This window comes from Melanostigma gelatinosum, assembly GCF_949748355.1.
Source record: "Melanostigma gelatinosum genome assembly, chromosome: 23".
NCBI lineage: Eukaryota > Metazoa > Chordata > Actinopteri > Perciformes > Zoarcidae > Melanostigma > Melanostigma gelatinosum.
The window spans coordinates 10,693,629-10,718,006 of record NC_136656.1 but is presented as its reverse complement, the minus strand read 5'-3'; the positions used below and the strand labels follow the sequence as shown (position 1 = coordinate 10,718,006).

Here is a 24,378-nt window from a genome sequence, read left to right as displayed (position 1 = left end):
CAGACACACTGAGGGACGAGGCGACTTCTCCTGCTTACTGATCGAGAACCTCTTTTTATGTTTTTGGAACCGTTTTTTATTAATAGTTATATTTACAGACAGCACAGCTGATTCTGACACATTCATTCACATACTGACACATTGCAGGGGATTGATTAGTTTCATATTTAGTCTGTACATAGTCACCTCTGTAACTCAAAGCATGAGGACCATGTGACCCCATCACCTCTTTATGATTCATTTATGTCTGGTTTCAAGAGCCACTTTGTAGGCTTCCTCCAGAACAGTAGAAACAATATTTTTACATTGATGAGGACACTAGTATGCCACTTTGTCGCATGCTAGTGTCCTGGGCTGATTTTGTTGGAAGTCTCCCTGATTTATTGGGATCCAGGATGATACACGAGTCCAGAAAACACAAGCAGAAAAAAACCAGCTCCTTTTGGTGAAGTCCTAGCCTCAAAGCTCCAAACCTGAGAAGTGCAAAAACATGTTTCCCAGTTACTCCATCAGCACGACAGACATTTTGAAAAAGCAGAGCCAAGCCGCTCTCTCAGCTTGTTGGAGTGAAGCCTGTAGGCCGGGCTCCTTTTGGCAAATCCAAATGCTTTCTGTGTGTGTGTGTGTGTGTGTTCAAGTGAAGTGGTTTGTTCCAACCACACAGTGGCTTAGTACTCCAGTTGTGGGTTTGACCATGCAAACACTCTCTTTCTCAAACAAACACACACACACACACACACACAGGGTGGCCCTACAATAGTTGCACTCCATGTTTCAAAATGCAGCCGTCATGTGGTGTTCTCATAGTTCGGAGTGTAGCTACTCCGAATGAATCAGTCCAACTGTGCCCGTCCACAGAGGAAGAAATGTGCTTCGTCCCTACAAAAAACTGCAAGATTAAAGGCATGGAGCAAGTCTCCTCTTCTCACGAAGGGGATAAACATTTCATTTTTAGTCTCTGTGAAGAAAAACAGAAGGATGTCACACATCTCCCAAGTTGTCATAGATAGCAGGTGATCTCAGCGGTGCCTGGTGGTGCTGGTTGTACCAGGAATTAGCAGATGGAGGTTTCTGCTTCGACACTCTGCTGTACAGCTCCCTCCCCTCGTCTCCTCCACCCCAAATGTTGTTGTTGTTGTTGTTCACATTACTGCCAGGACCTCCATGTTTCCCGGGGGGCAGCGGCACCGGCTCTTTCCGGCCAAAAGCGACCCGGCCCAGTTTGGGGGCGGTGACAGGTTTGGGCCACCTCGGAGCCGGAGGCTGCGGCGTGCCGCGGCCTGGGCCCAGGTCTTCCTGTCTCCTCTGGCTGTAGGGCTCCAAGCGCGCCTCGTCATAAATACTCATCCCTGAACTAGTGGACATCCTCGCTCCTTTGGCGCAACCCTCGGGTTCATCGTAGATGTGCTCCGGACGCGGCGCAGGAGGCGAGGAAGCCCCCTCTGCTTGACCCCCTGGGGGTCGCCTGTTACTGTTCACGCCTCTTCCTCCCCCCGCTGCCCCGTTCAGACCCAGCGCGCTGGTTTTCTGGCTCAGCTCCAGGCTGATCCGGTCGTACAGGTGCGAGTACAAGTCCGGTGGCTTCCTGTGGTTGCTGCCCACGAGGTGGTGATCCCCTTGGATGCCACCCGCCGAGGCCTCGTCTCCTACTGGTCGGAGGCGCGGGGTGGGCACTGGAACGGTGGATGGGTTGCTGGTTTGACTTTGACTTTTAATGATGTCCACCGGATCGGAGTACAGGCAGTGGATGCCTTGCAGAGGCAGGCGGACCGAATCTGCTGGCTCAGAATAAAGACTTGCCTGTTCATCAGCTGAGGAAAGAGCTTTTGCTGCTGTGTGTCCCCTGGGAGTCTTTGGAGGCCCCACCCCACCTCCCAAACCCCCCAGCATGGCTGGTGGTTCTGGTAAACTCCTCCCCTTGAGTCCTCCGGCAGTGCCTTGCCCCCTTCCTCCTCCTCCTCCATCTCCGCCCTCCCTCTTCCCGAGCACACCATCGGCAGAGCCCGGTTTGCTGCCGCCTGAATCTCCGTCTGCCTCCCGGCTGCTGCAGCTGCTGCCGCTGCTGTCTCCGCTTGCTGCCGTCACGCCGCCGGGAACGGCGTTGCGTATGTGCTGCAGCGACGCAGGGCATTCTGGGTCAACGTTAACGGGGCCGCTGAGGTGGCGCTCCTCGACCAGCACCTTCTGCGACTGGATGGCCTGGTCCACCAGCGAGAAGATCTCGTTGCCTTGCTTGGTCTCAAAGGTGAAGTTACCGGGGCCCGAGTCGCAGCGTCGGCCTGCCTCGAACGAGAACATCACCTGGAGGAGGAAAGCAGAGAGACTAAATAAATATACACAGAGGCGTCTGAAGAAATGACAAAATGGAAGCGAAATAATGGAAGCGAAATAATGGAAGCTCGTCACAGAAGTCATTTATAATATTCTTGGCACTAGACGGCAGCTTGCTTCCTTTTTCCACTGAACTTTACTTTTCTCAGCTTATCTATTTTATCACTACACTGTTTTCACTTACTGTTCCAATTTGACTTCATACACACACTTTCTTCCCCTGCTTTCTTTTTCGCAAACGCAGAGACCTCCGTATAGCGACAAATTGTGGAGACAAATTTTAAAACCACTGGTCTCAAGCTTTGAAGTATCAAAGTATCACAAAAACAACCAGACTCTAAAGATAAATATCCTCTGTGACAGCGAGGCCCTGACCACACACACATACACACTCATTTGCACCTTCTAAATACGATGAAGACTGGGCTTAAATTGAACACACCAAACTTCCTCTGCCTGTACTCGTCAGAGATCTATTTTTGATCCCTGAAGATAATGTTTGTTTTTTTGTCTCATCAGCGCAGACACCCACCCGGTCTCGCCCATATCTCCTCAGCAGCTTGTAGGGCCACACCAGAACGTTCCTCTTGTTCTTTGGCTCCTTCAAGATTAAGGTGTCGTTTTCAGCTTTCAGCCAGTAGCTGCCGGCCAGCCCGCAGCGCTCCGACGCCTCGGTTCGCTGAATGCTCACCCAGAACTCGTTCACTGCGAGGAGAAGAAGCCAGACGTGTTTTTGCTGTAGGTTTACTTATATTCTCCTCATTTCTAATGATCTGCTGTGCTAAAATATGTCTCTGACGTCCTTACCCTCCTCTCTGGAGTAGTAGATGAGGTTTTCAGCCATCTGCAGCTCCTGGGCTCGTCCATTGGAGTCTGCAGCGGTGCTGTTGCTGCTGCCGCCTCCTCCCTGCTGACACAACAAAACGCAGAGACACTACGAGTCAACCGGCTGACAAAGAAGGCAAATTATGATCCTCATAGTATGTTAATCAGGAGTTTGCTTTTTGGTTTATGTGTGGACAACGTTCCAGTCCACTGGGAGGGTTGAGTGGGTAAAGAGTGAGAGAGAGGGAAGAGGAAAAAGAATAAAGACAGAGGACGAAGCGGATGAAGCGGATGAAGTTGTCCTGCTGGAAACCCCCCCCCGGCTCTGGCTTCCTCTCTGCAAATATGTGTAACGTTCATGTGTGTGTATGTGATGTGTGTCAGTGCACACAATAGAAGCTGTGGCCTGTACAGACACTCCAGGGGCATGTGGGACATTTTGGAAGTCACACAACAAAAGGAATTAAGCTGCAATCCAAGTTGAGAGCAACATTTAGAACAGCGGTTCTTCAGCGTTTCCCTCCAAACTAAAGAGACCAAAGTATTTTTCGTCATATTCAGGCTCGAAAACAAACACGTAAGCTCAAACCTTAAAAACTCACAGACACAAGGAGAGGGAAAGTGTCAGGATACCTGGAATGCGATGTCACACATGGTATCCATCCAGTCTTTGGCGACGCTCTTCTCCGCGGCGAACACGTGCGTCTTGTCGTTGGTCTCCACACAGAAAGCTGCCATGTTGTCTTTGGGACAGCTCTCCGTCAGAGCCGGCAGGATGGAAATGCACTCAGACAGGCGGATGATCTTCTTGTCAAGCTTCCTGGTTTTCTCATTGGACCCGCTTCCAGAGGTTCCGCCGGCGCCGCCCACTCCGCCCGAGGGCGCGTCGAAGAACTCGAGGCGGGCGATGCCGTTCTGACTGGCGGGGTAGAGGACGAACCAGTTCTTCTTCCATTTCTGATGAGTGGAACAGTTGAAGAGGAGACGATTAAAGCTGCACTAATCAATATGTTCACATTGTCAATGGAACAAATGACTATGTGTGATGTGAAAGATGTATCATAGGACCCAGTGGTTTCCCTTTCATTCATCCCTTCAACACATATTATCAAAATTTGTACGTACGGTATCACATTTCTTTCTTTGAGTTTCCATTTTGTTAGCTTGTTCTAATACAAATGTTTAGTGTGGGGGGGGGGGATGACACACATCTGGCCTGCTCACATCTGTCTGAGGAGGGAGGAACAATTTGCATGTGGTTTGTTCAGACAGCTTGGGAGGGGAGCAAAATGCAGCGATTGCCACAAATAATCAAAAAACTATGAAAAGTGGAGAATGTTACGGTTTGAAGATCACAGAAGACGTGAGTCAAAATAACATTTCCAGGTCTTTCCCTTACTTCTACTCTACCGACTGAGGCTTAATGTAGGAGGCATGTGATGAGTCTGAGGCAGTTTGAGTCACACCAATGTTTCAATCAGCAGCAGTGGACCACAGGTACAGAATGAATATACACAGTGGCTGAAAGTTTAGTGCGACAACTAGATGTGCACCCAATAACAGGTATGACCACAAAATAACAACACTGTGTGAAACTACAAGGAAGTGTACTGCGGCCCCTTCGCAGGTTAAAAATATGACCCCCGGTCCAAACGTAGGCGACAGGTGCATCATGTCTCTCTGGGGACATGTGAGGAAGCAACCACCGACAATGAGCTCTTCCTCCACGGGGACATAAAAGGGACGTGACCAAACAACGTGACTCAAAATACTGAAGAAGCACAGCGAGCGAGTGTACAAGACTCCAGATGTGCAGTGCTAACTACGGACATGATGACACACTGCATGTGAGATTGTGTGCAATCACTACACAAACAAGTATACATGGAACTGTACGAGATACCAGAACTCAACACTTGTTTGGGAAGTCCCTGTACCCTCTGGACGTGTGTGTGTGTGTGTGTGTGTGTGTGTGTGTGTGTGTGTGTGTGTGTGTGTGTGTTTTTGGCTACCCCACGTCACACTCTGCCTCATCTCAGCTACAGCTGTGTTTTCCCCTTACATTCACTTGGTTGGGGCAGAAGCTGTCTGACAGGCAGAGAGCTGAGCTTGTGACAGGAAGGTCAGCGGCTTGAAAATCCTTCGAACGGCGGGGGAAATCCTGCTGACGGAGAAGAATGAGACACACTGTAGTGCCGCCGCCTCATTTAAAGGGCAGATGAGGTGGTTTGACAGCGCAGAACTTGGGAAAAAGGGGATGTTGAAGAACCAGGTAGAATTTTTGAACCATAGGTTCACTGAAACAAAGGGCAAAAGTAAAACCAGGAATTTCCATGAACCATAATCAAAACTTCAGCCTCACAGCAAACTGTCAGCTCCTGTCTCCCCTCCTTACCCCATTGAATGGCCTTTTACTCTCAGGCTCACCTAACTGGAACCTCCCACCTGCACAGGTCAGTACAGGGTGAGCTTAACCGAGGAAACATGCAAATCACACAGAATAATGAACATACCATGAATATAAGATCTCTCATTTACTGCTGAGTATCAATCTGATCCATACCAATGAGCACACCAATTATAACAGTTACAGCAGAACCCCCGTCGTCCCTGCTAAGACGACGTAATGAGGCAAAGCTGTTTGCACTTTCCTTGATTGAGCACACACACAAGCTTAATAATGTATCAGATAAACTGAAACTGTTCATGTTGGGGAACGAGTTTCAGTGAAAAGGGATAAAGGGACATTTTCTTTATTATTTAACAATAAAATGACCATCCAGTTCATCTGAAAACCAGCTACGCAGCTCACCGTGTGTGACTTTGGATATGAATGTAGATAGTAGAGGGTTGAAAAAAAACTCATGACTAAAGTTGGGAAATTGCTGCAGAAAATGTGTCTATTTGGGGCTATTTGAAGTAAACCAATAGCCAGACATTTTTGAGTTGTCTTTGGAGGGAAAGCACAGGTGTTACTCATAACACTAACGAGGGCTCCGTCCTATTCAAGAGGCCCAGTAAGACAGGACAACGTGACAGAGAGCCAGCGTGCACAACACCAGAACCCCACTGTTGGGTCCATTCAAAATGTATGTTACAAGCTACTGACCATAACTGAAGGGGTAAAAGTACAATATGTGTATTTAATGAAGTGAAGTATGAAGACGCATGCAATGGAGACAACATTAGCACTGCTGTACTTTTCACCGCTGGGTTAGCAGATGAATTCTACCAACATGTCAGCTTGTTCGCTGTCACTCAGCATGCGAGTCGGTCTTAAAGTGGAATTATAGCATTTTCACAATTTAAAAATCAATTCAATATATTCATCCTCATTGCAACTTAACAGTAAGCACAAACCAGGTGGGACTCTCCGGCACTAACGCTGTCATAAATTGTAAACGTCACAATTATTGCAAGAACAGAACTGACAAGACACGTGCATAAATGAAAGCCAACTTCATCAATTTCTATAAGTCACATGCACACCAGGTTTCACAAGTCAACACATGCACGATTAACTAACTGCCAGAAAGGACAGGAAATGTGTGGGATTGTCATTACCCAGGATACTCTTCACTTCCTTCTTCTGCACCCAGGTGTGTCTCAGTGTGTACAAGTGTGTGTGTGTGTGTGTGTGTCTGCATCTGTTTGCATTGTTGTACACATTCCGACTCTGCGCTTTAAGGACCATCTGTTGCTGTGCACAAGTGCAAACAATCACACATAGAGACTGTGACACAAATGTGTGGTTGTGCTGTATACATGAAGAAGGTGCGAAACATTAACCCCTGTTGAAATACGGTCCTAAAAGGTGTGGGTGTACGTGTGTGGGTGTACGTGTGTGTGCGTATGTGTCTACATGTGAAACAGCTGCTCCATATAAGGCAACAGACCGTTATCAGCCACTACACACAAAGTGGAAATTATGCAAAAAGGATCATGACAGAGCGATGGAGAGAGATACTTCCTCACGGACGCCCTGCCTGTTCACGAGAACTAAATGAACTGCAGTAGTGTGTGTTTGTGTTTCTCTGTTTCACAGTTTCACTGCCCAAACAATAACTGGCCTTTACCATCATGGTGACCTATCGCGCTGAGACATTTACATTTCCAAGAAAAGGCACTTTGATTGAAACGCTCCGATAAAAACACTGCTCTACGTTCAGTAATGAAAAGTTTTGTTTTTTCCTTTTTAACGTGTTGTTTGTGAGTAGAAGCTGCATCAAGCTAGCATAATAAATGAAATCTAATTCCCTGGGACTTGCCCTTGACACTGTCACTTCTTTGTTTATTTGTTATTAAAATGTAGACCTTATTTTAAGACGAATGACTGCGGGTAATGATGTCCATCTTGCATCATTCTGAACGTGCATGTGCAATGTAACCGTTGCACAGTGTCCCCGTTCATGTGCAAAGTAAGTAAGTACAAATAAGGCATTAATACATTGTCTGTCTGTATGAATTCTTGTGAGATCATTTTTCATAAATAAAAGGACAAATTCTGCCATGTCTGTCCTCAAAACTGTCATTGTATTCATTTGTTTATGAATTTACATTTTGCACTCATTTACCATTATATTATTGTGAGATACAGGAAGATGTTTTCTGTGCAATTCATTGGAATTCACACTTCAAAACCTGCCGTGGGGACCTAAGTCACTCCAGGAGATGGAGGTGTGTGTGTGTGTGTGTGTGTGTGTGTGTGTGTGATGGGTGGATACATTTAATCGACTGCTTTCACCGCTCAAACACAGGATCTTCTCTATCTGTCAGGATGCTATTTAACTAAACCACTGGACCATGTTCCCACTGGCCACAGACAGACCTCAGTGACACACGCTGGAGCAGAGTGTGTGTTTATCCGAGAGAGTGAAAGTACGTGTGTGTATCGGAGGGCGTCTGTTCTCGGTAGTGTGTGTGTTAAAGGGAGGGAGAAGGAAAACAGAGGGAAGCTGTGTGACTGTGTGTGTGTAATGTGTATTCAAAAGAAGGAGAGAATGAGTGAGAAGAAGTGTGTGTGTGTGTGTGTGTGTTAGAGCGAGAGGCAGAGCACTACTTTTGACCACAGATCTGCTGCCCTGACCTCAGTCCTCTGCTGTGTCGACACAATATAACCCTCAACATGTCAGGCCTCCCACAGAGGACAGCAGACAAATATTTCAAAGGAGATAATGATGTCCATAAGTAGGTCAGACTGGGTAACACAAGTGACAACAACCTGTCCAACTTAATTAGAACAACGATCCACCGTCAACTGCAGAGAAGAAACAATCAACTTTATCGTGAGTGAGTTCATCACTTTCTTATTTAACTGCTGTTCCACATGTAGCAAACACATACTGTTGAGCGTTTACTATATGGCTGACCAGAGCACCGAACAAAGTGATACAGCAAGATGTAAACCATGACGGAAAATGATTTCACGTAACGAGGAAGTCTGACATGTCGAGCAGCATGGAGCGTCTCTGATGTCCCCAGTAACACTCATAATCCCCCACAAACAGCTCATGCTAGCATGTCCAATTTAGCCATGAAGAAGTATGAAAGAGTTTGCGTTTTGTGTCTGACAAGATGTTAATTTGGTCCGATGTTCATTTTATTTAACTTTTTTGACAAAGCAGAATCAAAAAGTATGTTGTGGTCATCATTCACAATGAGTTCAGCTTGAATCTGCAGAAAAAAAGTGTGTGTGTGTGTGTGTGTGTCTTTTCTTATCTCAAATAGCATACCAACACCAACACTGCACTGCGATCAATAAGATATGTTTGTGAAAATATAAAATGGTACATTATCCGTTCATCATACGGCTCGCGATAACATTGACTCTTATCCGTGCCCACCAATGCTCTTATTGTGAAACTGCCACTGAAATGAACTTTTCTCCAATTCACAGAAACTATTACAATTACTGTAAGGAAGAACTGATCTTTGTTTCTGCACATGCTTAATCATTCCTTTGCACTCAAGTGAGTTCTTCATGCTACAAATGATCTGTTGCTTCTTTTCAGAGAAACAGGATTCCGCATCAGAGATGCTACCTGTGGTGAATGAAATGAAGAGAATATCAGACGAATCCCATTAATCCATCAGGCAGGTATTACTCTTGACGTGATGTGTGTAATTCTACTTTATCCCGACACGCCCCATCTGTTCAAGTGTCTGCTGGCTCACGGCTGAAGCTGTCTTCATCATTCACCATCGACCCACATCTGCAGCCTCTGACGGTAGCTGGCAAACAGCTGCTGACATCCACATCAAACCGGGAGCTTTTTGTAGCTCCGGGGTGCAGCTAAAACTGTAAAAACTAATATCTGTGTGTGGCAGACAAGTGGATGCACGTACAGACAGCTACTTTACCACAAAATCACATCGCTCATGCTCCACATGATTTGGCCCCGAGATGAAAACAAATGACAGCTCTACAAGAGTAAAGACTGTAATTACAACAGTAAAAAGTTATAATATGACGACGCTTGTCTTTTTCTAGCTGGAGTGCTTCTTGTGTCTTTTGTGTGTGGCAACTCCGGTGGTTTGGGCAACGTTTAACTAACATCTGCATAACAGTAGCTGAGAAACATACATAAAGAAAGCAACTTACACTCTTGATGTTCTGTCAATATAAATTCTAAATGATTCATTTTCTTACTAGTCTCCCCAATACTGATATCTGATTGGATATGTGGAGCGTGGACACTAAAATCTTAGACACAACGTAAATGAAACTTGGATGCATCTTGACAGTTTATAGCAGCCTGCCCACGCACATGACAACGAGCCTTTATGAATGTGTGTGTGTGTGTGTGTGTGTGTGTGTGGGTGTGTGTCCACTGACAGCTCTGGCAATTGCATAATTCACCCAGCAAACCTCAAACCAGTTTCAACACTTTCAGATCAGCCGACGTTCAGCTTCCTGTGCCATTCTTTTCTACTCTGGTGCATTTATATCCACTTCGGTTTATCTTCATGCTCAACTCTAAAAAGATAACATGTTACATTTTCAATATGACTCTTGTTTGTTCTCAAGCTGTTTCATTTCTACTGTTTACAAAAGGCATTAAAAGTTGTGCTTTTGGAAGGAAGAATATCTATTGTGGACCTGCGACTTCGGGGCAGGAAACATGGCCAGAACGTTTTGTTGATCGGTGTCATATGACCACAGAGAGAGACACACACAGAGACAAAGAGCCTCTTACACATCTGAAAGAGTATATGAGTTCTTATCAAAGAGAGACCAAAGGTGAGGTTGCATGGAGGCCAAGCACTGGAATAAACACACAGACACACCCACGGGTGCTATCACTGACATTTAACCGAGTCCTGCTGTGTGATCTCCTAAACTAAAGTGAGTGTGCAGGGGCAACAACAACATGGTTTGTTGACATTGTTTGCAATGGTGTGAACAGCTGTTTAAATGAAGCTATAGGTGAAGTGGAAATATGTCTGCCACCTTCGTGAAAAAGGTCGGTTTCGCCACTGTCTCGACTTTGCAGCTCTATGAATCCATGTTGTTGTGGGTGTGCTTATTGTGGAATGTCAAAATGTATCAAAGAAGATGTGTTTTCAATCACGCAGCTCTATTACCTAATGACTGAGGTGTCACCCGCTCTCACACACACACCAACAAGTCTCGTAACCTCAAAAAAAGGTGCTTCAGTCCACTTTGCATTCATGCATTTGTACATTCACTGAATGTTACTGCAGTGCACTGTGGCTCTTAGCAGCTCATTAACACGTTCACATGCATACTGGCTCACACACAGAGATGCGCAGCAGGTTTACTCCAAAGCCACATCAAAACAAGGCCAGATCAGTAAAACATGGCTGGAACTTCCTCTCTGTCTGCATCTCCTGCGTGTTTGTCTTTGAAGACGCTGGGCACAATGGCTGCTCTGTAATTGCATCAATATGTGCTCTATTTATGTGTCATGATCTAAAATGCGGCTCTTTTATGGCGCACAAGCAGGGATTGCGCAAAGTTGACATGAACATATTTACCAACAAACTTCTGCTGCTGTGTTGAATTAAACAAACAATAACTTTAACATTTGTCTCATAAATATATGCTATTACTTTATCATTTCTAAAATGTTCCGAGGAGAGAATCTTTTGATTATTTTGTCGCAAATAATATAATTTTCTTAATTTCTATAAGGACTTACAGACCGGTTATCACAGGCAGCAGTTACTGTATCACTTGCTGTGGTATTTCTATAACATTCATAAGGAGACTTTTAGTGTCTGAGAAGCATTTTAGCTACTTTTATTGGCTTTAAAGACCTTGGTAGAATAAAGCATTTCCTCATATATTACTGGTATATTATATTAATATTACATTTATATCGCTGCCTATAAGCTTGATGTTATAGCATCCTTAAAGCCTTCTTGTTAAGGGGTTACTAGCAACAGTTACGTTTCATCATTTCTGTCACTACCGTTATAATATATTGTAGGAAATAACTGTTCTCCTTGGACTTACCTTTCCAAACTTCTGATGCTGCACATAAAGTTGTCCCTCCTTAACGTGGGTGTCCATGCCCTCAAACACTCCAGGGCCACCCTTCCTCTAGAAAGGCGAAATTCCACTTGAACTTGACTCACTTTTGAGGGGTTTATTTTTTCCTATATCCTCCTATCAACTTCCCCCTTCTCTCACTTCCGTCCCCCCGCTGTTACAGCGTACGTATCGTACCACTCGCGCACAGCTGAAGGTGTCATGGTGGAAATTTAAAAAAGGCCAAAACAGTCCCGAGGTGGTCCCGAGAAAGTTAAAGAGTGTCCGAATGTTGTCGGCGGGTCGCCTGTCTGTCGCCTCTCTTTCCTGTACGGTCTGAACAGAAAGGAAAGCCACGCTTAATAGATAACGAAGCGCTTCCGGTTACAACTTTCAGAATAAAAGTCCAATTAAGTATCGCAGTTCCGAAGTAGCCTACACATGGAGACTTTTAAATTAGATTTTGATTCAGGAGACCCACTACAAGACAGGCCCTCAACGTGTCACCTTCAGGCCCCCTTGTCATTTCAACTGGCATTATGCTCTTAGTGGATAAAGTGCAAGAGTTTTGAAATTGACAGAAATATTAAATATTTCTAGGAGACGAGCAATAGGCTACGGCTTTGCATATGATTACCAAGACCATTGTTTGTTTCACCTTTTTATTCATAGAAAAACTCAATAGAGTCCTAAAAGAGTTTGAGAAATATATATTATTATGTTCCCATTGTGTATGGGCTTTGCAAAGTTTGATCGCGTATGTGTGTTTTTATTTTTAAATCCAAATTATTTAACATCCGGTATAGTAGTGAGCTTGTGGTGCTTGACGCAGCTGTCTCCCTACAGGGGGAGTGGGCATAGCCTGTATATTAGAAGAGTGAGCAGCGCATGGCGAGCGCACCGAGCCGCTCCTATTCTTCCTCTCCTCCCTCCTCCTCACTCTTGTGTAACTTCTCTGTTGGGTTTCAGCTCTGACACGCTCACTTTCTAAGGCGCATACAGACTATATGCATAACGTACATTATACTTTAAACTGCATGTAACAACATATGATGTATATTTTGGAAAACATGCTGCAGGACATCACAGCAGGGCTATACAAACTCATAGAAAACTGCTACTATTCCTTATACAAACAAATAATATACGGTAAAAGTACAGTGATATCACAGATATTTTGGGTAGCCAAAGAACTTTTTTTGAAGGAGCCGATGTTGGCAAAGAGAAGCTGCCCTCAAAGTTAGTGTGTTGCAGATGCCTCCTGCTGGCTCACAGTGTAACTCAAAGTTGTTGTTTTCAGTCCATAACCAAATGGTCCTAAATATCTGTCCATATTAGGCTTATACTTGACACTGAGTATGTTTTTTTTAGACCATGAGCCAAGACACACAATTAGTCTTTACTTTGACAGTGTTCTTTCACAATACAAGAAAACCTGCTATTGCCCTGTCTTTCTGTTTCTCTCACATAGCATATAGCAGTGAACAAACCTTAGTACCTTGCATAACATTTTCTGCCTTAGTATATGTTCTTCTTCTTTTTTTATCATCACCATCACACAATGTTACCTGTAGATTATATATTTCCAAAATGCATGATGACGTAACATAATAAATGTGTGATTTGAATCAAAGTCACTGCCATTCATTTCTTAATAACACATGGAAAAACACAGCTGCCACCTACTGGTAGTTTATTATTACTGCAGCTTGGAGCTCTCCTGCCGCTCTCGCGATATTTGCGCACTGCCTGGACCGACTGGAACAAAACAGGAAGAGAGACATGGCATCAGTGTTCTGTGGAGTAGAAGGGTGAGAATTAATTCAAATATAAAAGCAAACACGGACTTTAAACTATCGGTCAATGCTAGTGTGTGTTGCAGGCTTTTATTCGAGTTTGTTTGCGGTTTGTCACAGAGTAATTTACAGTTTTATCTGATACTTTTTTAGTTGCAAACTAACAGGTTCCTGTGTATCCGGGTTATACCTGGACCAGGTCTTGCCTCCTGCCGTGGTTCTGTCATACATTGAATGTGCTGTAATGACATTTGTCAGTTTATATATCACAGCAAATACAACTCTGTTTGTCTTGATGTATGCATGTGTTTCAGTTTCTCTCATCTCCTCTGCCCTCTCTATGTCTGTCTCCAGTGGAGCGACCCACTCCAAAGCGGTGCTGGTGGCAGCAGATGGAAAGATCCTGGCCGAGTTGGAGGGACCGTCCACTAACCACTGGGTAAAAGGAATAATGGATGAATAAGGGGGATTTGGAGGTTTTGTGCTTGTCTTATACATTTACTCAATGCATAAGACCAGAAAAAACCTGGTTGCATAAAGGTGTGTGTGTGTGTGTGTGTGTGTGTGTGTGTGTGTGTGTGTGTGTGTGTGTGTGTGTGTGTGTGTGTGTGTGTGTGTGTGTGTGTGTGTGTGTGTGTGTGTGACCATGTTTATACAGTTGGTCGGGGTGGACAAATGTATTGAAACCATCAACGACATGGTCCAAAGAGCCAAGATGGCGGCAGGGCTGGATCCGAACACGCCGCTGTGCTCGTTGGTCAGTCAGACTGTTTGTGAAACGCTCGTACGATGACCTCCAATGAAAGCATCCCATGAAGACACAAGTGGGACATTTTAAACACAGATGTTTCTGTACGCGCAGGGCATGTCTCTGAGCGGTGGGGAGCAGAAAGCCGCCATCGACAAACTGATCGCTGACATGAAGCAACGTTTCCCAACTCTCAGCCGGCACTACTTCATCACCACAGATGCAATTGGTGCAATGGCGACTGCCAGCGATCGTGGTAACTAGTCTCTTTCTATTGTAAGACACTCATCGTGACAGATACAGTTGAAATCATGACCTTAACGGGTCCTAACAGGGAAACGCCTGATACTTTACCCCCTTAGGTGTGGCTGTATCAAAGTGATATCATTTATAGCGTCTTTCCACATTTTATGGCTTAATGAGATCGTCATTGTCATGTAATACCAGTCAGCTCGGACCGTCTCTGTTTTCTCTGTAGGAGGTGTTGTGTTGATATCAGGGACGGGCTCAAACTGCAAGTTGGTCAATCCCGACGGCTCACAGATCGGCTGTGGAGGCTGGGGTCACATGATGGGTGACGAAGGAGGAGGTAACCTCGGCAATATGTATATGAATCAGCTTTACTGATTGGACACCAGACCCTTTCAATTGTCTCTCTCTTTCTCAGCATTCTGGATCTCTCATTTGGCGGTGAAGACGGTGTTTGATGCCAGGGACAACCTGGTCGCTCCTCCCCACGACGTTACGCATGTCAGCAAGGCCATGGAGGAGTACTTCCAGGTCAGAGTCGCAGTGAGAAATGTGTTCATTTGAAGTGCCAGCCAGGCTAAGAAACAAACCTTTCATCAAAAACACCTCTGAGTTGTCAAACAGTTGAGTGTCATCTGATTTCGAGAAATTACGTTTTGCTCTTCTGATGTATTTTGCATCTATGGATAAAAGTGTACGATTTATTACAGGTGTCAAATCTGATGGACATGCTGCCGCACCTCTACAGAGACTTCCAGAAGTCCCACTTTGCCGGTTTGTGCTTAAAGCTGGCTGAAGGTAGGACGGCACATCATTTCCTGCTTGGTTCTTTTAAGGCAGGGGTCTTCAACTAAAATTCTAAAAGGTCCAGATTGAGAAAATCTCCTCGGGCAAAGGTCCGAAACATTACAATAATATCTAACTTGCGCTATTTAGTGTCATATATATATTCAAGAAGTCTGGTACAGTAACAACGTCTCTGTGTAGTCAACAACTGTCAAATCAAATAAAGAAAGTACACATCAATTATATTTTAAATTATTATTCTCAGTTTTCAAATTTAACTGGATGGATTATAAATAATACAAAGAAATACATCTCATTTCAAGTACAATAAGGGCTGGATTAAAGAATAACTGACAAAACAGAAAGCTTTTCAAAAATGTGCATCTTAAAATAAAGTAAATCATTTTAGAAACATTCATTTCACTGAATTGTCCTGCAGCTTTAAATTCAGTTCATTCAGGTGTGAAGTGATGTCAATAAAAAAGTCACAATATGATATTTTTGTCTTCTAAAAAGATAAATCAGTGAGCATGGACTTTATCTGTGGTTATTAACACTTGTTTCAGCTCTATTCTCTCTGGTAACATCATTGGTCAGTGAATTAACGTGTTAGGATTCTGATCATTTTGGGTTCTTAGGTTTATTTTCTGTGTCTTCATGTCAGATGTGAGTGGGTACATTTGTTCAAGAGAGTTGTGCTTTGCCTCGTAGTGTCGCTTCATTTGCCGCTTTTATCAGCAGTTACGGTTTCTGAACATATGAGACATACTGGTTTTAACTGCCTGTGGGGAGAATTAACATAAGAGTCTGTTCATTCATGCTTATGAATTCTATTGTCTCTGAACACGTTTCTCTTTTTGGAGAAGGTCATGTGAGATAACTTCTCTGATCGGCGCAATATTCCTGCTCTTCTTTCTATTTCCTCGTCTCTCCCCCGTGTGTCACGGTGTGTAAACCTCGCTCGAGTCAGGAAACTTGTCAGAATACTCAATGGCTGACCTCAATCACGTGATGTGATTTACACCGCATTGGTCGGTGTGACCTGCACCGCTGAACAAGTACCGTAATGTCTGAATAAAGTGCGCCGGTTAAAGTACGAACTCGCTGCCTAATATATATGATTCCAAACTATCGACTTCAGGTCCTGGGTCCGGATGCAACTGTGTCTGGGTCCGGATCCGGACCGCGGTCTGCCAGTTGGAGACCCCTGTTTTAAGGTGACGAGTAAGAGATTTGAAGTGTTTGTTTGCATGTGCTTCAGGTGCAGAAGCAGGAGACGCTCTCTGTCAGTATGTGTTTACTCAGGCTGGGAGAGTCCTGGCAAAACACGTAGAAGCAGTTTTACCAACAGTACAAGAGGTAATGTATACACACACACACACACACACGTATACTGTGCCTTCACTCATGTGTTAAAAACATTCACACATGACTCTCTTCGTCCCTCTCTGATGGCAGCCTCTGTTGAGTGGTGACCTCGGCCTGCCTGTGCTGTGTGTGGGCTCAGTGTGGAAGAGCTGGGAGCTTCTGAAGCCAGGTCAGTGCCCCGAAAATCAAGATAATGGGGTCTTAACTTATTTTCCCCATCATTATCACTCTGAAAGAGGTGAAGCTGTAAAAAAAGTTCCTCCAAATCTCAGTTTCCTCTCTTAGTTTCTGCATATGTTTGTCTCTGATTAGGGTTCACTGAGGTCTTGGATGAAGTGGCAGCATCTGACAAGTTCAAGGGCCGTTTCCATCGCTACAGCCTCCTGACTCTGCGGCAGTCCTCGGCCCTCGGCGGCGCTAGTCTGGGGGCTCAGAATATTGGCGAAACCTTAACTATGGATTACGACGCTAACGCCAAAGTCTTCTACCAGCACACCTTTAACGGCATCTAATGAGAGTGCAGCTGCAAATCCCCGTAGATCTGAACCAGTCAGTGTTCAGCTAAAGGGAAATCGTATTCTCCAATATCTAGTGTTCAGCATCCTTGCTAATAGCTCCTACTATAATGATGATGATGATAATGATTGTGTAATAATGGTGAAGCACTTGATTTTATCTCACTACAAGATACCAAGAAGGTCGTTTGAAAATATCCAATATCTGCATAGAGGCTATTTTGACAATTTAATTGCTATGTCTTTCCTTTACTGTAATTGTAACTCTTTGCACCTTTATAACACTTGTTTACATTTAACGTTTATAATAAAAGAGACTGTTAACTGTTAACAGACAACTCATTCAGTGTTGTGAATAAGTGTAGGTTTTAAAATGCTCACTGTTGATATTTTACAGTTATCATAGGCAGAGAAATGTAACACTTGATGCATCTTTTGCAGGATGTCTGCACTGTTGTTTTTTACTACTAGATAGTGCTATTACCACCCCTCCACTTGTGACGCACACATCACAGTGTCACTTCTTTGATGGTAATGTAATGACTAGCAGGAAGCCCTAATTCTCATGGATCCACATGTGCTGAGGTATGACTTAAGTGCATGTAGAAGAAAGTCTTTGTTCGCAACACAGTCGTTTTTTTGTCATTGATTTTATGTTATACATTTTGTAAATTTAATGGAGCTCCAAGTGCACACTCCCCAGTACGTCAGGGACACCTGTGGCACATTTGGATACAGGTGGTATCAGAAAGAATATATTGTCATACATTATAGGAGGGTGTTTTACAGGCGGTGACAGATTTTGACATTTTGGAAATTCACTACTTTCGTCATTTAAACAGATGGCCCTCCCTGTCATGACGGACTGAGTTTGGGCATCCTGTGGAGAATTTTCCTCAGAAGAAGCTTGTCTGCTTCAATATATATACATACATATAGATATATATATATATATATATATATACATTTTTATATATATATAATCTATATATATATATATATAATCTATATATATATATAGGTTATATATATATATATAGATTATATATATATATATAATCTATATATATAGATATAATCTATATATATATATATATATCTAGTGTTCAGCATCCTTGCTAACTACAAGATACCAAGAAGGATATATATATATATATAGTTATATCTATATATATATATATATATATCCTTATCCTTCTTGGTATCTTGTAGTTAGCAAGGATGCTGAACACTAGATATATATATATATAGATATATATATATATATATATATATATATATATAACTATATATAACTATATAGATATATATATAACTATAGATATATATATAGTTATATATAGTTATATAGATATATATACATATATATAGTTATATATATATAGTTATACCACATTCATATATTAATCAATTTCTGCATTTTACTACTGCATTTTATTTCTTGCACTGTTTTTTAATGTTTTAATGAATGATCTTAATTGTTTTAAAATCTCCTTTTCTTTTGCCTTATGTTTTGATGCTTTTAATGGTTTTATGTGAAGCACTTTGAATTACCTTGTTGTTGAAATGTGCTATACAAATAACCTTGCCTTGCCTATATATATATATATTTATATATATATTTATATATATATATATATATATATTTATATATAGTTATATATATATATATATATAGTTATATATTTATATATAGTTATATATATATAGTTATATATATATATATATATATAGTTATATATATATATATATATATATATATATATATATATATATATATATATATATATATATATATAGTTATATATATAGTTATATATATAGATATATATATATATATATATAGATATATATATATATATATATATAACTATATATATATATAAATATATATATATATATATATGTACATAAACACACATACATGGTAAATCTGTAGACATGCCTGCATCACTCTACAAAGTACATACATAATCACCACATCATACAAGCACAATATGCTCAAAAATCAAATGACAATAGGATTGGCCAGTAGGTAGAAACCAGAGTGCCCAAATTATTACAACGGAAAGTGGGTGTGTCCACACGTGGACACGCCCACTTTCCTATGACAGAGCATTCTTAGTGATGCAATGGTTCCAAATGGAACGTCATAGGAAAGTGGGCGTGTCCACGCGTGGCCCCGCCCCCTTTCCTTTGATGTTCCATTTGGAACCATTGCATCACTAAGAATGCTCTATACTCTGCTCTATAAACTCTATACCCCAGACTTTAATTCTCCAAACTAGATATTGAGGAGTTTCAAGAGACACCAGTGGAAGGAAGAAAGATAAATATGTATCACCTAAAAACGAAAACCTTTTGGAAGGGTCTAAGGAAGTCAATGCAACTTAATGACCTGGAACAGCAGCCAAAGGTGGCTGAGCATGACGATGATGTCAAGACAGCCCGAATGAATGACCTGGAACAGCAGCTAAAGGTGTCTGATCATGACGATGATGTCAAGACAGCCCGAATGAATGACCTGGAACAGCAGCTAAAGGTGTCTGATCATGACAATGATGTCAAGACAGCCCGAATGAATGACCTGGAACAGCAGCTAAAGGTGTCTGATCATGACGATGATGTCAAGACAGCCCGAATTAATGACCTAGAACAGCAGCTAAAGGTGTCTGATCATGACGATGATGTCAAGACAGCCCGAATTAATGACCTGGAACAGCAGCTAAAGGTGTCTGATCATGACGATGATGTCAAGACAGCCCGAATGAATGACCTGGAACAGCAGCTAAAGGTGTCTGATCATGATGATGATGTCAAGACAGCCCGAATGAATGACCTGGAACAGCAGCTAAAGGTGTCTGATCATGACGATGATGTCAAGACAGCCCGAATTAATGACCTAGAACAGCAGCTAAAGGTGTCTGATCATGACGATGATGTCAAGACAGCCCGAATTAATGACCTGGAACAGCAGCTAAAGGTGTCTGATCATGATGATGATGTCAAGACAGCCCGAATGAATGACCTGGAACAGCAGCTAAAGGTGTCTGATCATGACGATGATGTCAAGACAGCCCGAATTAATGACCTAGAACAGCAGCTAAAGGTGTCTGATCATGACGATGATGTCAAGACAGCCCGAATTAATGACCTGGAACAGCAGCTAAAGGTGTCTGATCATGATGATGATGTCAAGACAGCCCGAATTAATGACCTGGAACAGCAGCTAAAGGTGTCTGAGCATGAAAAAGATGTCATGTTGGCCCGAATGAATGACCTGGAACAGCAGCTAAAGGTGATTCGAGCCCAAATGATGGACCTTGGGCAGCTTGATAAGAAAGATGAGATTTGTCCTGACGAGAGCCTCTTGCCGGCTCCAGCTGCTGAGACTGAGATCAGTGGTTGGTGGTTTCTACTGAAAGCAAAAGCGCTTCTTGGCACTGCCACTATCGCTGGACTGGGAATAGCAAGAATGATAATGTTTGAGTCTGATATCCGCTGGTGATTAGCACAAAGATAACATATTGTGAGTGTGATGCCCACCAATGTGTTAGCCGCGGGACGTGAAGAGCGAAACAGGATGTGAAATCCTTCTTTTCGAGTGACTACGTGTTCAGGAGACAACTGCAAGGCTAATGTTTAGCATTTTAAGACAATCCTACAGTTATAGATTCTGTTATCCTTCATGTTCGAGAACATTTAATGTGCGTGTACTGTACCGAAAATAATGTTTATTTTCGTTCTTTAGTGCTGTATGGAATTGGTGTCCGTCTGCGCTACATGTACATTTGAGCTAGCACAAAGATAACATGTTTACATGTGTAACAGCAATGTGTTGTCACGTGTGTTATGTATTTTGTTTTCATGCACAGCCAATATGTTTTAAAATGAGCACACTTGTTTATTCCAGCAATAGTTTTAGCAAACGTTTAGCATTTTAAGACCACCTGGAACAGCAGCTAAATGTCAAGACAGCCCGAATTAATGACCTAGAACAGCAGCTAAAGGTGTCTGATCATGACGATGATGTCAAGACAGCCCGAATTAATGACCTAGAACAGCAGCTAAAGGTGTCTGATCATGACGATGATGTCAAGACAGCCCGAATGAATGACCTGGAACAGCAGCTAAAGGTGTCTGAGCATGAAAAAGATGTCATGTTGGCCCGAATGAATGACCTGGAACAGCAGCTAAAGGTGATTCGAGCCCAAATGATGGACCTTGGGCAGCTTGATGAGAAAGATGAGATTTGTCCTGATGAGAGCCTCTTGCCGGCTCCAGCTGCTGAGACTGAGATCAGAGGTTGGTGGTTTCTACTGAAAGCAAAAGCGCTTCTTGGCACTGCCACTATCGCTGGACTGGGAATAGCAAGAATGGTAATGTTTGAGTCTGATATCCGCTGGTGATTAGCACAAAGATAACATATTGTGAGTGTGATGCCCACCAATGTGTTAGCCGCGGGACGTGAAGAGCGAAACAGGATGTGAAATCCTTCTTTTCGAGTGACTACGTGTTCAGGAGACAACTGCAAGGCTAATGTTTAGCATTTTAAGACAATCCTACAGTTATAGATTCTGTTATCCTTCATGTTCGAGAACATTTAATGTGCGTGTACTGTACCGAAAATAATGTTTATTTTCGTTCTTTAGTGCTGTATGGAATTGGTGTCCGTCTGCGCTACATGTACATTTGAGCATGTTTACATGTGTAACAGCAATGTGTTGTCACGTGTGTTATGTATTTTGTTTTCATGCACAGCCAATATGTTTTAAAATGAGCACACTTGTTTATTCCAGCAATAGTTTTAGCAAACGTTTAGCATTTTAAGACCATCCTACAGTTATAGATTCTGTTATCCTCCATGTTCGAGACTTTCTATCTTTAACTTTAACTTTAAATTTTTATCTCATAACTTTCTGTCTCATGTAATGTGTTGTAATTCTGTTATGCTGTTCTACACATCTATTACACTTCTGTCCATCATGGGAGAGGGATCCATCCTCTGTTGCTCGCCCACAGGTCTCTTCCTTTTTTTACCCCGTTAAAGGGTTTTTTTGGGGTTCCGATGTGAGGGTTCCGGGACAAGAGGATGTCAAATGTGTACATATTGTAAAGCCCTCTGAGGCAAATTTGTAATTTGTGATTTTAGGCAATACAAAAATAAATTGAATTGAATACACCACTGGCATCACTCCTCAGTGTGTTTTTTAATTTGGAAATATTGGCAGACACAGAATACAGTGCAGTAAGCATGTACTTTGACAAATATTTCCATTGTTTTTCAGCTTTTTGTTAACATATACAAACAAACAACAAACCTGACCCACCCACTGGTACACCCACCTCGAAGAACAGAAAAGTAAATAAATAAAAAGGTCACCTCATTTTGCCGTGCTAGACATCATTATATATATGTACATAAACACACATACATGGTAAATCTGTAGACACGCCTGCATCACTCTACAAAGTAAATACATAATCACCACATCATACAAGCACAATATGCTCAAAAATCAAATGACAATAGGATTGGCCAGTAGGTAGAAACCAGAGTGCCCAAATTATTACTTGTCCAACAGAAAGAGAGTCAAATTAATTAAAAAAATTAATACATCTGCTTTATACCACTGGCATTACTCCTCAGTGTGTTTTGCTGCAATCTTTTGATTGCATTAAATGCTGAAATAAATAAATATGTATGTGTCTGTATGCCAGGTGGGAGGTCCTAACCTCTGTCTAAAGCAGGATTGATTGGCTAAACTGCTTCATAGACCTGCCTCTTTGGGGCAGATTGCATGCTGGGTGTGTGATTGTGTGTGTGTGTGTGTGTGTGTGTGTGTGTGTGTGTGTTTAGGGGTGCTGCCGGCTCGCAGATGGAAACCACGAGTGTGAATACAGATCGCGAGGAGTAGTATAAATCTTCGTCAGTGACTATGAGCTTTAATGCTGCGTTCACACCGGTCCTGTTGATTTTTTGACGCGCGTCGAGATTACATACAAAGTCTATGCACAGACGCGATGAGACTGGCGCGCCGCGATTTTGCGATGGCGCGGCGCGTTGGACGCGTTATTGCGGCGCGGTGGACGCTGCAAAATCGCCAACGCGCGAGTTGAAATTTTTCAACTTCTGCGAAATAATCGCGTGACGCTGTGGCGCGATAGCCTATCAGCGTTGAGTTGCTCCCCCTGTCATCACTGGCTTCCTGCCGTTGTTGAATCAGGAAATAAATCCTGTAGCCGTCTGTGTTCACCCAGAGCTCTACGATACCTCATATCAACAGAGACCGGACCAAATTATGTGTATACGTGTGTGTGTCTAAACCATACGGTACAAACAATGAATAGACGCTGCCGTATTTACGTCTACGTGACGTTATTGAGTGCTGGTGGAGCTGCTACGATGTTAGCATAGCCTAGCACCGATCCATCAGAGCTCCATTGAGAAGACCAGTAACCTACAAATCGGTATCATTACGTAGTTATTTCGGAGTCCCTTTTTGTCGGAGAAGACAAGTACAAATCGGCATCATTACGTAGTTATTTCAGAGTCCCCTTTTGTCGGTTTATTGCCGTTGAATCACAGCCAAATCAGTTTATTTTGTGTTCCTACAGCTGTAGTAAACAGCGACCGGTGGCTTGCTAGACACAGTGAATACAGCTCGATACAATCCACGGAGCTCCTCTGAACAATATTATGAACCAGACATGACGGCGTTTGGCATTCCGATGTTTGAGGGACTTCCACAACACGTACAAAGCAGCAATTGTCCTTATTCCTTTCATGGTTGACAGCGAAAAGAAATGACGGCCAGGTGAACGGCTTCCAGGACGATAAACCACGCCCCCTCTCCGGCACGGTGCGATTTTGCGGCGTTTGGTGTGAACACGACCTGCGGTGCGTTGGACACGTTTTTGCAGTGCGTCAAAAAATCAATGCGACCGGTGTGAACGCAGAAGAGTAAATTTAACGTGTGCTGTGAAGCATAGAATACAGTCGGGGTCGGCGATCTCAGAGCGATCAGAGCATGCAATCTGCCCCAAAGAGGCGGGTCTATGAAGCAGTTTAGCCAATGATGCTTTAATGCTGATTAAAGATATAAATGAGTGAAATACAATTTAGCCAATCAGCGTCCTCAAATAGATTCAGCGCCGGAGCCGGCATTCTGGTCGATAGTAGTTCACGGAGGGTCTCTGATCTGAACTACAGACAAGCCGCCTAAGCCCCGCCTCTTCACGTTTAGAATGCCACATATAGTGACA

The 24,378-nt window shown here is 43.0% G+C and overlaps 2 protein-coding genes across 3 annotated transcripts; one reads left to right on the top strand and one right to left on the bottom strand.

The window, feature by feature from the left end:
* Positions 1 to 123: 123 nt before the first annotated feature.
* Positions 124 to 11,932, bottom strand: dok1b (docking protein 1b). 2 transcript variants are annotated; one of them, XM_079295281.1, is made up of 5 exons: positions 11,636 to 11,932; positions 3,790 to 4,113; positions 3,139 to 3,241; positions 2,864 to 3,036; positions 124 to 2,301 (listed from the first exon to the last, which is right to left on the bottom strand). In XM_079295281.1, the coding sequence occupies exons 1-5, from the start codon at positions 11,690 to 11,692 to the stop codon at positions 982 to 984; spliced, it is 1,977 nt and encodes a 658-aa protein (XP_079151407.1). In that variant the 5' UTR covers positions 11,693 to 11,932; the 3' UTR covers positions 124 to 981. The 2 variants fall into 2 exon arrangements, with proteins under 2 accessions (XP_079151407.1, XP_079151408.1); XM_079295282.1 differs by having other exon boundaries at positions 3,139 to 3,238.
* Positions 11,933 to 13,414: 1,482 nt separating this feature from the next.
* nagk (N-acetylglucosamine kinase) lies at positions 13,415 to 17,654 on the top strand. The gene is made up of 10 exons (XM_079295724.1): positions 13,415 to 13,461; positions 13,801 to 13,885; positions 14,105 to 14,203; positions 14,309 to 14,450; positions 14,673 to 14,783; positions 14,862 to 14,974; positions 15,154 to 15,241; positions 16,491 to 16,588; positions 16,688 to 16,766; positions 16,910 to 17,654. Exons 1-10 carry the CDS (start codon positions 13,433 to 13,435, stop codon positions 17,107 to 17,109), a joined length of 1,044 nt encoding a protein of 347 aa, XP_079151850.1. The 5' UTR covers positions 13,415 to 13,432; the 3' UTR covers positions 17,110 to 17,654.
* The last annotated feature ends 6,724 nt before the right edge of the window (positions 17,655 to 24,378 follow it).